The 16,938-nt window shown below is 45.8% G+C and overlaps 1 protein-coding gene across 1 annotated transcript; it reads left to right on the forward strand.

The window, feature by feature from the left end:
- Positions 1 to 509: 509 nt before the first annotated feature.
- On the forward strand, positions 510 to 11,508 carry LOC140428346 (uncharacterized). Its single transcript, XM_072514717.1, has 5 exons — positions 510 to 645; positions 3,117 to 3,467; positions 4,563 to 4,907; positions 5,857 to 6,198; positions 8,732 to 11,508. Exons 1-5 carry the CDS (start codon positions 594 to 596, stop codon positions 8,836 to 8,838), a joined length of 1,197 nt encoding a protein of 398 aa, XP_072370818.1. The 5' UTR covers positions 510 to 593; the 3' UTR covers positions 8,839 to 11,508.
- Positions 11,509 to 16,938: the final 5,430 nt, after the last annotated feature.

Raw genomic sequence — 16,938 nt, forward strand, 5'->3', positions numbered from 1 at the left:
GGCAATTTAGCATGGCCAATCCACCTAACCTGCACATCTTTAGACACTGAGAGATAATTTAGCATGGCCAATCCACCAAAACTGCATAGCCTTGGACACTAAGGGACAATTCAGCATGACCAATCCACCTAACCTGTGCATCTTTTCTCTGTGGAATTAAACCGGAGCACCCGGAGGAAACCCACGCAGACACGGGGAGAATGTACAAATTCCACACAGTCACCCAAGACTGGAATTGAACTTGTGTCCCTGGCGCTGTGAGACAGCCGTGCTGACCCGGGTCCCAGGCACTGTGAGACAGCCGTGCTGACCCGGGTCCATGGCACTGTGAGACAGCAGTCCTGACCCGGGTCCTTGGCACTGTGAGATAGCAGCTGACCCGGGTCCTTGGCACTGTGAGATAGCATTGCTAACCCGGGTGACTGGCGCTGTGAGGCAGCAGTCATAACCTCAATGTTACCGTGCTGTCACACCTCTAGAAGTAAAAATAGGAAGTAATGTTGAGACATCCCGCAATCTTTCACAGCAACATCGAATAGAAGAGTGTGTGAAAGAAACAAGAATTGTGTGTTTGCAAAAGGACTTTGTTTGGAATGTTTTGCCCAGCTCTCTCTGTTCTGACTCTCACCCTCTGTATGGCGGTGGGTAAGTAACCTGGGGCTGCTTGCACATCGTTATGTTTTTGAGTTGATTTTCTGGTTATTGGGGGTGATGTGAATTTTTAGTCAGATTTTCCTGTTTAAGAGTTGGGATAGTTTGGGGTTCTCATGGTTCAATGGGAAAATACAGGGTCAGAGACAACACTGAGCCCCCAGCTCAGTGATCCCACTCTGAAACTCCAGCGGCCGGCAATCCACAGACACAATTGTCTCACTCTTCATGTTTAAAACATCGTTGGACGGCACGGTGGCACAGTGGTTAGCACTGCTGCCTAGGGAGCTGAGGACCTGGGTTAAAACCTGGCCCCGGGTCACTGTCTGTGTGGAGTTTGCTCATTCTCCCCGTGTCTGCGTGGGTTTCACCCCCACAACTCAAAGATTTGCAGGGTAGGTGGATTGTCCATTCCAAATTGCTCCTTGGGTACTCTAAATTTAATTCAAAAATTAACAAAACCTCGTTAATTCTTTAATTCCCATTTCTCCTGATTTGCGTGATGATTTTCATTGGATTATTTTCCATCCTAGAATGTTAAATGGAGGGAATTAATTTGCCAGCGGATTTCTTCCTCAAATCCACCATTCATAAACTGCTCCTGAATTATCATCCCAAAATCCTTCAGACCCCTTTCATGTCCGTGAGGAGCCTGATCCGTCTCATAGGAACAGTCACCCCCTTGAAGCCTTTCCCCCAAACTTGTGTGCCCCTATTTACTGCTGTCTGTGTGAATGGGAATGGGAGGTGTAGGGATAGCTGAGGGGGTCAGCACACTGAGGAGGATGTTTAATGTACAGATGCTGAAGGCTGAAGTGACTCTGACACAACTCCAGGCATTTTTCTGTGTCAATGCTTCAGTCAGGAATTTTGTGAGCATGTTTCCTGATCTAATTAGTGTGAGTGATCCGAGCTTCCCAATGGGAATCCTGTGGTGATGTTGAGGGGGATGTGAAGAGGTCCCACTCGGTGCCTCAGCAGAGTTGACAATCTCAGAAAGCCACCTTGGAATGTTCTGCCCACCAGAGGGTCTGAACCATGCCCCTTGCGTTGAGGCTCCTGAATCCAGTAACGTTGCCGCAGGCTGCAGGGGGCGTTGGGAACTCAAAGGGGTCAGAAATTCTCGAGATCCAGTTTGATTGTTGGACGATCGTTGGGTCAGGAGATCAGTTTACCCAGCGTGCCCAATGGGAGATGATTATTTTATCAGTTTTCATAGACTTTTGGATTTTATCTTTCTCAGCTTCTGATAGGATCCTTGATGCGAAACCACAAGAAGCCAGGAAAGAGAGTGAAGTCAGACAGGAAATGACATCCAACAATGTGATTAGAAATCTCAATTAAAATAAAATTAAGAGAAATGTTGCACTTAAGAAAGGAAATATAACATGTCCTGGGAATTATAGACAAGTTGGTTTCACATAAGTTTTATGAAACATAATGGAATTCCGACTAAAATAATCTAGACTCTAAAAAACAAACAGAAGAATGAATAGTCAACAAGGACTTGAAATGGACGTGTCATTCTTGACCAAATCAATTCATAGACTCAGAGAATCCCCACAGTGCAGAAGGAGGCCATTCAGCCCATCCAGCCTGCACCGACCCTCTGAAAGAGCACATGACACAGGGTCAGGCCCCCACCCTATCCCCGTAACCGAACACTAAGGGGCAATTTTCCATGGTCAATCTATCTAACCTGTATATCTTTATACTGTGGGAGGAAACCGGAGCACCCGGAGGAAACCAAACAGACACGGGGAGATGATGCAAACTCCATACAGACAGTCACCCGAGGCCAAAATTGAACCTGGGTCCCTGGTGCTGTGAGGCAGTAGTGCTAACCTCTGTGTTACCATGCCACTGAACAGAATTCTTTGAAGAGCTAACTAAGAGAATAGACATAGGTAAACTTGTAGATGTTATATATTTAGATTTCCTTTGATAAGGTAATAAACAAATGAATGAGACATGATGGGAATTGGAGCTCGACAATGTTCTGTGCTGGGATGACTCTTGTTTACCATTTATATCAATAATTTAAACTTGGACCACGCTTAACAGAGGAAACTGCACTGCTCCTGGCTGAATACATTCTGTTCCTGGCTCTAAGGCCTGCAGGCAGCCATTCACAACACCAGCACACATTTGGTCAATCTGACCCACCTCCAACACATCGTTCTATCCCTCAAATCCTCCCCACTGTGTCCATCTTGGCTCAGTTCAAATCCCACTTGAGACGCGAGGCTTTGAGCACAAAATGCTGGGCTGACATTATTGGTCAGTACAGTGCGATGTGAGACAGTGAAGTTCAGGGTGTGGATAAAGCAACTGGGCTACAAGTTACTGATGACAATGCACAATATTAATTCCTGATCTACACGGGATTTTATAATAACTTGTGTTTCAGCTTCTATTTTGTATTTTCTTATTTGTTCTGATCTTCAGTTATTTTCTGTTCACAGGTCATGTGACAGGGACGGTTCTTATCCAATCCCCTCAAGTTGTGAAAGTGGCTGAGGGTGGAACAGTGACGTTTCTGTGTGACTTACAGAGCAAGCATGTAGGGCACACTGTGGATAAATACACTTTACATTGGTACCGCTCACAAAGTAAGGAATGGATTTTGAGTCATGATATAAATGGCGAAGTTTTCCGGGCGACAGGTCTGTATGATCGGTTTCAGCCTTCCAGAGATGTTCCCGGTAACAGCTACATTCTGACAGTCAGAGATGTGAAGCTCGGTGACTCCGCTGTCTATATCTGTGGGATTTGGGGGAAAATCTTTGGGAAAGGAACCCGTCTGAATGTAACCAGTGAGTAATGTCTATGCTTTATTACTTTTATTCCAAATAATGTTATTACACATAGATTGAGTTGACCGCCCAGAACTTGAATCAGGTTGCAGGGGGGGGGGGGGGGGGGAGCACAGCACCGGGGTAGGGGGGTAGCAGAGCACCGGGGGGGCGGGTAGAGAATGGGAACGGGTCTGTCGCCCGGCGCCGATCCCAGCGGGTTTCCCGATCTCAGCGGCCTCGAGCGCAGAATACCGGCCGATGTCCCCGTGGATTGATCCTAAAATGAAGGAATTTGGGAAATTTGTAACGAGTGCATTCTCTAAATCTGCAGCGATCTCTTTTAGAATCACAGGGTGTGGGCCATCAGGTGTGTGAGATTTTCCAGCTTGCTGTCTTTGCCCTCCCCTCCCGGAGGTGGGAATTCTTCCTGAGCTTTGTTCCCTGCAGTCCTGGCCACACAGATTGGTGGCATCGACAATGATTTATTAAACTATTGAGCAGCTCAATGCTCACTTTCCAATCATCAATGAGAATTGCTGGAATGTGGACTAAAGAAACAAAGGTTTGTTCTTGAATTGAGCAACTCCTTCAGCTAATAGGACAAGGGCCACAAAATAGTTGCCCCAGACTTTGAATGTGAGTGAGGAACACATTAACTGGCGGCTTCAGTGCGGCCGGGACAATGGGTGGAATCTTGTGGAGGTGATGGGAACTCAGCGGGTGGCTGGAGAGGCAGCAACACCCCCACATCATTTCTTTTTGGGAAGCTCCATTGGATTATGTGAGCATGGAGGGATTGACAGGTCAATAATGGGTCTGACCCTGTGATCGAGGACCCCCGAGTCTCTGATCGGAGGGTGGCACTTCTACTAAAAGCAGAAAGAAAGGCTGCAATTCTCTGGCCGTGGCGATTGCCGCCGGCAGTGCCCCCTCGCCCGGGGCTTTCCCTGTGGCGTGGCTTCAATGGGAAATCCCATTGACAAGCGGGAAGGCAGAATCGCGCTGCCTGGGAACAGCGCGCCACCGAGAAACACGCGGCTGGGGAAGCGGAGAATCAGCCCAGACTGCAACCTCAGCACCTGTTTATAAATTGTTGATATTTTTCTCTTAAAGGTGAGAAACCTCCAGTCCTTATCCAGTCTCCGAGTGTGGAACGTGTCCCAGAGGGTCAGACTGCACGGTTCCACTGCTCCATGCAGAACGCCGCAGTGAGATACACAAACGTTTATTGGTACCGGGAGCTGCCAGGGAAAGAGAGGGAGAGGATTTTAGCACTTGATACAAAGAATTATGTAGACCGGGATTCGGGTTTCTCTGAGCGTTTCCTGCCTGCCAGACACATCAGCTCCAACAGCTTCATCCTGACAATCAGCAACGTGCAGCCCAATGACACTGCCGTCTATTACTGCTCCGTGTGGGGACATATCAGTGGGGATGGGTCACAGCTGAATGTAACCAGTAAGTACAGTTTCCATGATTCTCATTAATCTTCACCACATGTTCTGTCTTGTGGTTCTCAGAAGTCTCAAATGTTCACACTTTTTTGGACACAAAGCCCGCTTCTTGATACAGGTGATGGGGTCTCTCACTCACTGGTCTGAGGTCCAGGGAGAGGCCCATGTTGCTTCCTTTGTGAAGGATCAGGCACATACATAGACATCAGTGGGCCTTCCACATGACCATGGTGCCTGAGACAGGCAGCTGCACATTGCAAACACCAGTCAAACCAGTGGCCCACAACAAGGTCAGGCTGAGGGATTCGGACCAAAGGTGATTGTGGGAGGGTTTGGGGTCATAGGTTGAGATTGTGGGAAGAGGGGTTAGCAACCTGGACATGGTGGTAGCTCTACACAGGCCCCCCTCCCCCTTCCTGATGTCATGGCAACCAGTACTTGACAATGAGGAACTCCCCCAGGTCACCATTAGAAACACGAAGTGGGTTAGTTTTTATCCAAATGGGGAGACCCCCTCCTGATGCTGGTGGTGGAATGCGGTCTTCAAATGGGTATTGGTGCCAATTTAAGGATTTTGTTTGGATGGTGGGGGAGTGGCCGAGGAAGGGTGCTCTTCCAGAGGGTTGGTGCAGACTGGATGGGCTGAATGGCCTCTTTCTCCACTTCAGTGACTCTGTGTTTTTTTTTACAATTTCAAGTACCCAATTCATTTTTTCCAATTAAGGGCCAATTTGGCGTGGCCAATCCACCTACCCTGCACATCTTTGGGTTGTGGGGGTGAAACCCACGCAGACACGGGGAGAATGTACAAACTCCACACGGACAGTGACCCAAAGCTGGGATCGCACCTGGGACCTCGGCGCCGTGAGGCACCAACGATTCTATGTTTAACTACCAGAGCTACTTTGTAAATCCAGATACTCTTTTAAGTTATGAATATTGTTTCTCCAAAGGTGCAGATGCCCCAGTGGTTATCCAGTCTCCTGCTCCAGAATCTATCAGACAGGGTCAGAGTGCACGGTTACAGTGCACCCTGTATAACGCCTCTGTGAGATACGCTGATGTTCATTGGTACCGACAACAACCAGCTTACATCGAGTGGATTTTAACAGATGAGATACTGAACAACACACGATGGGGTCCTGGCTTCTCCGAGCGTTTCCAGTCTTCTCGAAACATGTCCAGTAACAGCTTCATTCTGACAATCAGCAACATTCAGCCCAGTGACGCTGCCATCTACTATTGTGAAGTGAGGGGAGATATCGATTGGAATGGAACCCAGCTCACTGTAATAAGTAAGGACAAGTTACATTATCCAACTTCACAGACTCGAGCACATAATCTAGTGCAGGACACACTGATTGATGGATTTCTAGGTGCCAATGATATTGAGGGTTATGGGGATAATGAGGGAAAATGGTGTTGAGGTCAACACTCAGCCATAGCCCAGTTGAATAACGCAGAGGGCTAGAGGGGCTGAATGGCCTACTCCTGCTGCTCTGCTCTGACAAAGGGAATTGCCCACAATGCCCATACAGAGTGAGTTAGAGTGAACAATGCCTAGTGTCCACCTTGATTCATCGACTTAATAGGCCAGAATTTGCTCGGGGTGGGAGGAGCATCTCACAGAGTGACCCCCCCATGAGATAATTCAATGATATATGAGGTCACTGTGTCCCACATTTCCGGTTACTGGGAACAAATGTCCCTTCCTGTTTTCCTCCACCTCCACCAGTCAGGATGTCAGGATTCATCCTGAAACCAAGAAACCTTTTCTTAAATTGAGGATTCAGCATCCAAATTTCCTTTTTCCTACATCCATGACTCAAATTTGACCATTTGTGATGTGATCATAAAATGTGGCAATGTGGTCCCCGTCCCCCGCGTCTCCCACCCCCCGCCCCCCCGGCCCCACCGCCCAATGCGGGGGGAGTGATTATCCTGAGATGCGGAGTGGATATATGCAAAACCAATGTCGCAAAGTGGTGTGAGAACAGGTGTTAATTTTTCGAGATTCCTTAAGGAGCATTGTGTTATTGTATAAAGAAGGATGTGTGAGAGTGTCCCGAATAGAGCACCAGGCTCGGCAATCTGGTGTCAGGCAGTTTCTGAAGGTCTTTAATTTTCACATTTGAGTGAAACGTGGTTTGAGAGATCATGTGGGATACATTTAGTCAGGTTACAGCAGTTGTGCCTTGGTTAATATTAACTGGATTTTGATAGTTAAACATATATTAGGGAGTATTGCCTGGAAGAATTTTATTTATGAGTCTGATCAATTAGGGAGTCTTTTGGGGGAACATATTGTGAAATCAATTTTAACTGTGTAATTGTAATTGTGTGTGGTTAAATTTTCTTTTCTTCTCAATAAATCTTTGAGGTTTAAATTTAAAAACTCCAAAATCGCCACTGGACTGTCCCTTTCTGGGAACACTGCCACTTACCATCAATGCAGTTCCTGGAACATTGTCTCAGGCACAGTGCTGCAGTACCTCTTACAGCCACTGTAGCGCTGTGCATGGAGGGACTGGGACTTCTTTCCAAATGCGGACCCGAGTTAATTTGAGCAGGAAATGGCAGCAATGCTGTCGAGTCGTCCCCGCCGACTCTCCGAATGATGAGCAAGGTACTCTCACCATCCATAAAATCCAGGCCATAATGACCTTTACTGACATCTCCAGTTGTCCCAAAGTGCTTTACAACCAATTAAACCCTTTGTAAAGCTTGGGCCCTATTTAAATGTAGGAAATGTATCGGCCAATTTGTGCACAGCAAGCTCCCTAAATAGCAATGTGATAATGGCCCGATAATATCTTCTTTGTCGTGTTGAAGAATGAATATCACAAGTCGGAATAGTTTGTCTCAATTTGCTTCAGCAAAATGATTGAGAATTCGGAACAATTCTATCAGAGGATGATCAGACGAGACTTTAAACCAAGCCCTGGTCCACTCTCTCTGGGAGATGCAGGAGGCCACATGACAGTAGCTTAAGAAGAGCAGGAGAGTTCACCCCAGTCAGTAACTCGAGGGAATAAACTAAACAAAACCCATCCCATTAGCTCCCTTTCAGCCTGGCACGCTGCCCATCACAGCCAACATTGGCAATGACCTGAATCAACACAATTACTCTGAACTTTAGTCCCAATCCCACTCACACATTTAAGGCACTTTTTTGAATGGGTTAATTCTCTTTGGAGGGTGTTCCATTAATCTAAAACTCTCTAAATTCTTCCTTGTTAATTTTGCAATCACAATCTTTTAGACAAACTCCATCTTGCTAACTGATGTGTCATTGACATTTCCTCTTCCAATATAGAGAACTTTACCTTCACCTCAGTCCCCATTGCTCTGCCTTTCCTCAACTCAACTCCTCCATGTTTAAAAACAAACTTCATCTTGTTTATACGGATCGCCTGGTCACATTAGTGGTATCGGCCACACAATACACACCACCTATCCAAAAGTCACTCCCCTACAGTGTAATGTTGGTGTGGACGGAGGAGGATACAGAACGGAACCCACTGGGGATCTGTTGGTGGTTTTCTTTCCATCTGTGGGACTTTGCTGCACTGTTACCAAGTCAGCCAGAATGGCCAGCAAGTGGTCAGAGTGCGATATAAGATTGGCCTGCCGCATTATCAATAAATCAAATTGATCTGTGTTTAAACTGACATTGTTATTCCAGGTGTCCAGCAGATAGAAATATCTGCTCAGTTTGAATTCCACCTGCTTTCATTTCTCTACTTTACCATTTCAAATGTCACCGACTGACGAGAATCAAATCCATTCCCCGTCCTTTAACCGTAAACATGTGATTTCCTTTCACAGACACGGCTGACGCTGAGAAGATGAAGCTTGTCTGGATCATTGTGGGAACTCTTTCGGGATTTGCAGGACTTAGTTTGCTCATCGGATTCATACTGCTTCGGAAATAACAATCCCGTAATTTTGACAGAATAATTCCGTTTCTCTCGGTTATTGTGTATAGTTTGTTTTGTTTGTTTATGGGATGTGGGCATTGTTGGCAAGAGCAGCATTTATTGCCAATCCCTAATTTCCCTAGCGAGCAATTAACAGTCAACCCCATTGCTGAGGATCTGATGTTACAATCCTGGCCAGACGAAAACAGTGGATGAGATATGCAACAGAAACCCCAATATTTTATTTTAATTTGGTAAAACTGTGATGAAATGACACCTCACTCCAGGAGTGATTTGGGGAAAAATAGGGATATGGTGTATGAAACAAACTTGATTACTTACAGAGTATTAAATTATATTTTACATCACACCAGGAAATATCTGACAATCTCCACGTAAACAATGCTAATCAATACAGTGAATACAGTAACCCTTAACTGCTATCTTTGTTCTCACTCAAACAATTAAAAATCCCATCTCAGCTCTCATTCCACTGTTAAATACAGTTAGCCCTCAAGAATACCTGCTTCACAGAGATGTTCTTTGAAGAAGAGCGATCATTTGAAGACAAGATCTGAAACCTGTCAGAACCATGCAGAAAGTCTGGCTGTATTTCTTCAGAAGATACTTCAGCTTGTTTTAGCTCACCTTCTGATTACACTCTTCTGAACTGCTTGGAAAGAAAGTGCTCATCTAGTCACAGACATAAATCTTTGAACTGAACTGAGATGCTTGCTGCCTGCTCACATCTCCATCTGAAACTCAACTGAACTCTGCTGCTCCGCAAAATGCCTGATATCTTGGCTCCTCCCAGAAATGACATTATTTTACCAAGCTAAAATATAATTACCTCCACAGGGAATCTCCTTAATCCAAACAAAAATCCATTAGCCCAAGGTTTTTATGATGCTTTAATTGCACCCATGGCTCCAAAACCAGGATTTATAAAAACATGACTGCAGCAGTCACACACACTAACCCTTATTGCACCAAATACCCACAGTACAACATGTCTGAAATTCCTACATTCACCACACTGCAGTCACATGTCGGCCAGACTAGGTAAGGACGGCAGACTTCCTTCCCTAAAGGACATCAGAGAATCAGATGGATTTTACAACAGTCACAGATGGTTTCAGGGTCACCACTGAGGAGAATAGCTTTATATTCCAGAGTCTGTATTAATTAAAAACTTGAATTTAAATCTCAACGGAAGCCATGGTGGAATTTGAAACCAATGAGCCTGGGCCTCAGCAATGACTCATCGCTGTGTCAGTGCGTCCCCCACCCCATTATAAAAGGAAAGTAATTGGTGAGGACAGAAATGTTGTCAGCTGATAAATGTGATGAATATTGTGGCTGATGTTGGTGCGAGTTTATAATTCATTTCCCAGCAGCCCCGGGAGCAGCTGATGGTCAGAACACGGCTGCAGATTTTGAGAAAGTTGGACTCACTCGCTGAGTTCAGTTGGTTTTTGAGGATGTTACTTTCTCTCATGTGAAGGATCCTGTGTTTCTAACTCCACATTTAATTGGCTGCTACGTGGGTGTTTATTTCCAATCATTTCACTTCATAAAACCAGTCTTCACAACTTTGCTGAGAAGCACTGTGATAGAACCTGGACTCCATCCACATGTTGCTCCCACCCAGATTGCCGCAACGCCTGGCTCAGTTTGGAGATTACAATAACGAGACTTTTTGGTTTTACGAAACATAACCTGTGAAGGTTTTGACAAACGGGTTCATGAAAAACAAAGGCCCCGAACCCCATGTCTCACAATGTGTTGAATTTCTTCACCTGTATGAGGTGGTTTGCAAAGGTCTCCAATCTAATCCGTCACATCCACAGTTCTGACACATTTGAAGTGACTGACGTTTCCTGTTGTGGTGTGGGTCACAGACTGGGAAAGTGAAATCTGCTCCCAGTCTGCTCCTCCCTCTCTCTGCTGACTGGGTTTTATCTGCAGATGTGAGCACCCTTCTTTCTCAGCTGCGTTTTGACATGTTCCCAGTGACAGGACTGTGTTTCATCAAGTTCAGGATTGTCCTTGATCTTGTGTTTTTTAACATAAACTTTGATTGATTTGCTCTGACTGTGATGTTCCCTGTGAGTCTCTCAAAATGGTTTGAAGTCGTAGTGCTGACAAAGAACATCAAGCTGTGTATTACAAACAAAGCTAGTTTATTTACACTACTTCAAAATGATTCGCACACCTTTCTAAGTGATAGATAAGGAAATAACAGTATTTAATATTTGCTACAGAAATCTAGAATATCTAACTACATTGTCTTATCTCTCACACAATGAACACCCGATCTCAACCTTTCACTAACACCTTCTCCCAGAATCCCAGGAGCCACATTATATTTATATGACTACACTGTGGTGCCACCTAGGGTTGAGATACATGAACATCATCTTGTTAACCCTTTACACTCCCTATACTATGCATATCATTACACTGATTATTTTTCGAAGAATGATTTAAGCAAAATGTGAAAATTACTGAGGTGATAGCTGACGCTGGAACAGTCATGCCAGTGAATTCTTCAACTGACAATATCAATATTTTAGACAATAGCTTCCAATTTATTGCAGTATTCTGAGATGTCAGCTGGGAGATTCCAACGCCATGTACATGGTAAGAAATTCTAATTTCAGGATAATAAAAGATTTCAAACAATATTTCATTCTACCCGTGTGACTAGATTCTGCTCACTAAAACCTCTCTATTTTCTGTTAGACAAGCCAGCCACGTACTCTGTCCATATACTGTGATCTCAATGGTATGTTTCTGTAAGACATATCATGGATTTGGGAAAAGCAGCTGATTTCTGTCACTTTCTGGATAAACGGTGAAACATTCACTCAAAATGGACCAAAAACAGCAACGCTGCATAGAATGTTTTTAGAACATGGAACAAAGAACATAGAACGATACAGCGCAGTACATGCCCTTCAGCCCATGATGTTGCACCGAAACAAAAGCCATCTAACCTACACTATGCCATTATCATCCTTATGCTTATCCAATAAACTTTTAAATGCCCTCAATGTTGGCGAGTTCACTACTGTTGCAGGTAGGGCATTCCACGGCCTCACCACTCTTTGCGTAAAGAACCTACCTCTGACCTCTGTCCTATATCTATTACCTCTCAGTTTAAAGCTATGTCCCCTCGTGCCAGCCATATCCATCCGCGGGAGAAGGCTCTCACCGTCCACCCTATCTAACCCCCTGATCATTTGGTATGCCTCTATTAAGTCTCCTCGAAACCTTCTTCTCTCCAACGAAAACAACCTCAAGTCCATCAGCCTTTCCTCATAAGATTTTCCCTCCATACCAGGCAACATCCTGGTAAATCTCCTCTGCACCCGCTCCAAAGACTCTACGACCTTCCTATGATGCGGCGACCAGAACTGTACGCAATACTCCAAATGCGGCCGTACCAGAGTTTTGTACAGCTGCAACATGACCTCCTGACTCCGGAACTCAATCCCTCTGCCAATAAAGGCCAACACTCCATAGGCCTTCTTCACAATCCTATCAACCTGGGTGGCAACTTTCAGGGATCTATGCACATGGACACCTGGATCCCTCTGCTCATCCACACTTCCAAGAACTGAATCACCTCACACTTCTCTACATTAAACTCCATTTGCCACATCTCAGCCCAGCTCTGCAGCTTATCTATATCCATCTGTAACCTGCTACATCCTTCCACACTATCGACAACACCACCGACTTTAGTATCGTCTGCAAATTTACTCACCCACCCTTCTGCGCCTTCCTCTAAGTCATTGATAAAAATGACAAACAGCAACGGCCCCAGAACAGATCCTTGTGGTACTCCACTTGTAACTGAACTCCATTCTGAACATTTCCCATCAACCACCACCCTCTGTCTTCTTTCAGCTAGCCAATTTCTGATCCACATCTCTAAATCACCCTCAATCCCCAGCCTCCGTATTTTCTGCAATAGTCTACTGTGGGGAACCTTATCAAACGCTTTACTGAAATCCAGATACACCACATCAACTGCTCTACCCTCGTCTACCTGTTCAGTCACCTTCACAAAGAACTCGATAAGGTTTGTGAGGCATGACCTACCCTTTACAAAGCCATGCTGACTATCCCTGATCATATCATTCCTATCTAGATGATTATAAATCTTGTCTCTTATAATCCCCTCCAAGACTTTACCCACTACAGACATGAGGCTCACCGGTCTATAGTTGCCGGGGTTGTCTCTGCTCCCCTTTTTGAACAACGGGACCATATTTGCTATCCTCCAGTCCTCTGGCACTATTCCTGTAGCTAATGATGATATAAAAATCAAAGCCAAAGGTCCAGCAATCTCTTCCCTGGCCTCCCAGAGAATCCTAGGATAAATCCCATCAGGCCCCGGGGACTTATCTATTTTCAGCCTGTCCAGAATTGCCAACACCTCTTCCCTACGTACCTCAATGCCATCTATTCTAATAGCCTGGGTCTCAGCATTCTCCTCCACAACATTATCTTTTTCCTGAGTGAATACTGACGAAAAGTATTCATTTGGTATCTCGCCTATCTCTTCAGACTCCACACACAACTTCCCATCCCTGTCCTTGACTGGTCCTACTCTTACCCTAGTCATTCGCCTATTCCTGACATACCTATAGAAAACTTTTGGGTTTTCCTTGATCCTACCTGTCAAATACTTCTCATGTCCCCTCCTTGCTCGTCTTAGCTCTCTCTTTAGATCATGCCTCGCTACCTTGTAACTATCCATCGCCCCAACCGAAACTTCACACCTCATCTTCACATAGGCCTCCTTCTTCCTCTTAACAAGAGATTCCGCTTCTTTGGTAAACCACGGTTCCCTCGCACTAAGCCTTCCTCCCTGCCTGACCGGTACGTACTTATCAAGAACACGCAGTAGCTGATCCTTGAACAAGCTCCACTTATCCAGTGTGCCCAACACTTGCAGTCTACTTCTCCAACCTATCCCCCCCAAGTCACGTCTAATGGCATCATAATTGCCCTTCCCCCAGCTATAACTCTTGCCCTGCGGTGTATACTTATCCCTTTCCATCACTAGCGTAAAGGTCACCGAATTGTGGTCACTGTCCCCAAAGTGCTCTCCTACCTCCAAATGCAACACCTGGCCAGGTTCATTACCCAAAACCAAATCCAGTGTGGCCTCGCCTCTTGTTGGCCTGTCAACATATTGTGTCAGGAAACCCTCCTGCACACACTGTTCAAAAAATGACCCATCTAATGTACTCGAACTATCTCTTTTCCAGTCAATATTTGGAAAGTTAAAGTCTCCCATAATAACTACCCTGTTACTTTCGCTCTTATCCAGGATCATCCTCGACATCCTTTCCTCTACATCCCTAGAACTATTTGGAGGCCTATAGAAAACTCCCAACAGGGTGACCTCTCCTTACCTGTTTCTAACCTCAGCCCATACTACCTCGGAAGATGAGTCCCCATCTAGCATCCTCTCCGCCACCGTAATACTGCTCTTGACTAGCAGCGCCACACCTCCCCTCTTTTGCCTCCTTCTCTGAGCTTACTAAAACACCTAAACCCCGGAACCTGCAACATCCATTCCTGTCCCTGCTCTATCCATGTCTCCGAAATGGCCACAACATCGAAGTCCCAGGTACCAACCCATGCTGCCAGTTCCCCTACCTTATTTCGTATACTCCTGGCATTGAAGTAGACACACTTCAAACAACCTACCTGCACACTGGCCCCCTCCTGCGACGTCAAATCTGTGCTCCTGACCTCTAAACTCTCATTCTCCCGTACCCTAAAACTACAATCCAGGTTCCCATGCCCTTGCTGCATTAGTTTAAACCCCCCCAGAGAGCACTAACAAATCCCCCCCCCAGGATATTTGTGCCCCTCAGGTTCAGATGTAGACCATCCTGTCTGTAGAGGTCCCACCTTCCCCAGAAAGAGCCCCAGTTATCCAGAAATCTGAATCCCTCCCGCCTGCACCATCCCTGTAGCCACGTGTTTAATTGCTCTCTCTCCCTATTCCTCATCTCATTATCACGTGGCACGGGCAACAACCCAGAGATAACAACTCTGTTTGTTCTCGTTCTGAGCTTCCATCCTTGCTCCCTGAAAGCCTGCCTGACATCCTTGTCCCCTTTCCTACCTATGTCGTTAGTGCCAATGTGGACCACGACTTCGGGCTGCTCCCCCTCCCCCTTAAGGACCCGGAAAACACGATCCGAGACATCACGTACCCTTGCACCTGGGAGGCAACATACCAAACGTGAGTCTCTCACGCTCCCACAAAATCTCCTATCTGTGCCCCTGACTATCGAGTCCCCAATTACTAATGCTCTGCTCCTCTCCCCCCTTCCCTTCTGAGCAACAGGGACAGACTCCGTGCCAGGGGCCCGTACCCCATGGCTTACCCCTGGTAAGTCCCCCCCCCACAAGTATCCAAAGCTGTGTACTTTTTTCTCAGGGGAACGACCGCAGGGGATCCCTGCACTGACGGCTTCTTCCCAGTCCCTCTTACAGTTATCCATCTATCTCCAATCTTTGGTGTAACTAATTCCCTGAAGCTGCTATCTATGACCCCCTCTGCCTCCCGAATGATCCAAAGTTCTTCCAACTCCAGCTCCAGTTCCCTAACTCGGTCTTGGAGGAGCTGGAGATGGCAGCACTTCCTGCAGGTAAAATCAGCAGGGACACTAACGGCATCCCTCACCTCAAACATCCTGCAGGAGGAACATTGCACTCCCTTCCCTGCCATCCCTCTAACTTTCAACCAAGATCTGACTAACAACTAAATTTTTTTTAAAAATAATAATAATAATCATACAATATGGTACTTACCTCACACCAGTGGGTTTTATTATTAGGTTAGAGGAGGAGACACTACACGTGTAGTGTCTCGGATTTCCTCTCCACCAGAATTTATTGGTGAGGGACTTCCCAGAAGTCCGCGGGTCGAACTTCCTGTTCCCGCCTTAAAAAATATAAAATTTAAAAACAATACAACAGCAGCAAAGAGGAACAGAAACGGGACCAGGTAAGTGTTTACTTAAATACTCACCCAGCAGCAGCCCCCGCACTCCACTCCCGCTGAAACTCCAAGAGATGCTCCTGTAAGGTAAGTTACTTGAAACTTAAATACTCACCCAGCAGCAGCCCCCGCTTCCCTGGGATGTTGGTGTCTTCCCTGGGATGTTGGTGTCACTGGCTGGGTCCAGCATTTATTCCCCGTCTATAGTTACTCTGGGACTTAGTGCCTCGCTCGGCCATTTCAGAGGGTGTTTCAGAGTCAACCACATTGCTGTGGGGCCTGGAGTCACATGCAGGCCAGACCGGGAAAAGGTGGCAGATTTCCTTCACGAATAAGTGAACCAGATGGATTTTCAAAATGATCAACAATGGTTTCATGGTGATCATTCGACACACACAAACATTCACAAACACACACACTCAGAAACACACACACACTCATACACACACACACACATAGAAACACATGTACACACACTCAGACAAACACACACACACACACACTCACAGAAACACACACACACACTCCCTCACAGGAACACACACTACAGAGAATAACACGTGCACATACGCTCACAGAAATACATAGCGACGCATATACTCAGGAAAACACACACACTCACAGAAGCACACACCACAGGGAAAAACACGTGCACAATACATTCCCCGCTGTTACCAGACTCCTAAATGACCCTCTTATGGACTGACCTCATTAACACTGCACCCTGTACGCTTCATCTGATGCCGGTGCTTATGTATTTCCATTGTATACCTTGTGTTGCCCTATTATATATTTTCTTTTATTCCCTTTTCTTCCCATGTACTGAATGATCTGTTGAGCTGCTTGCAGAAAAATACTTTGCACTTTACCTCGGTACACATGACATAAACAAATCCAATCCAATCACATCCCCCCAGAAATACACAGAGTGCCTCACAAACACTCAGAGACACACACACACTCATTCTCACTGTTACTAACTTTTGGTTGGTTCTTAATTTGGCTCAGACACAGCAGTAAATGTTGCTCGTTGTGTCTTTACTTAATTTGCTCTGTTTTATATCCTTTGCTCTCGAGTC

The sequence above is a fragment of the Scyliorhinus torazame genome, chromosome 1 (genome assembly GCF_047496885.1).
Source record: "Scyliorhinus torazame isolate Kashiwa2021f chromosome 1, sScyTor2.1, whole genome shotgun sequence".
NCBI lineage: Eukaryota > Metazoa > Chordata > Chondrichthyes > Carcharhiniformes > Scyliorhinidae > Scyliorhinus > Scyliorhinus torazame.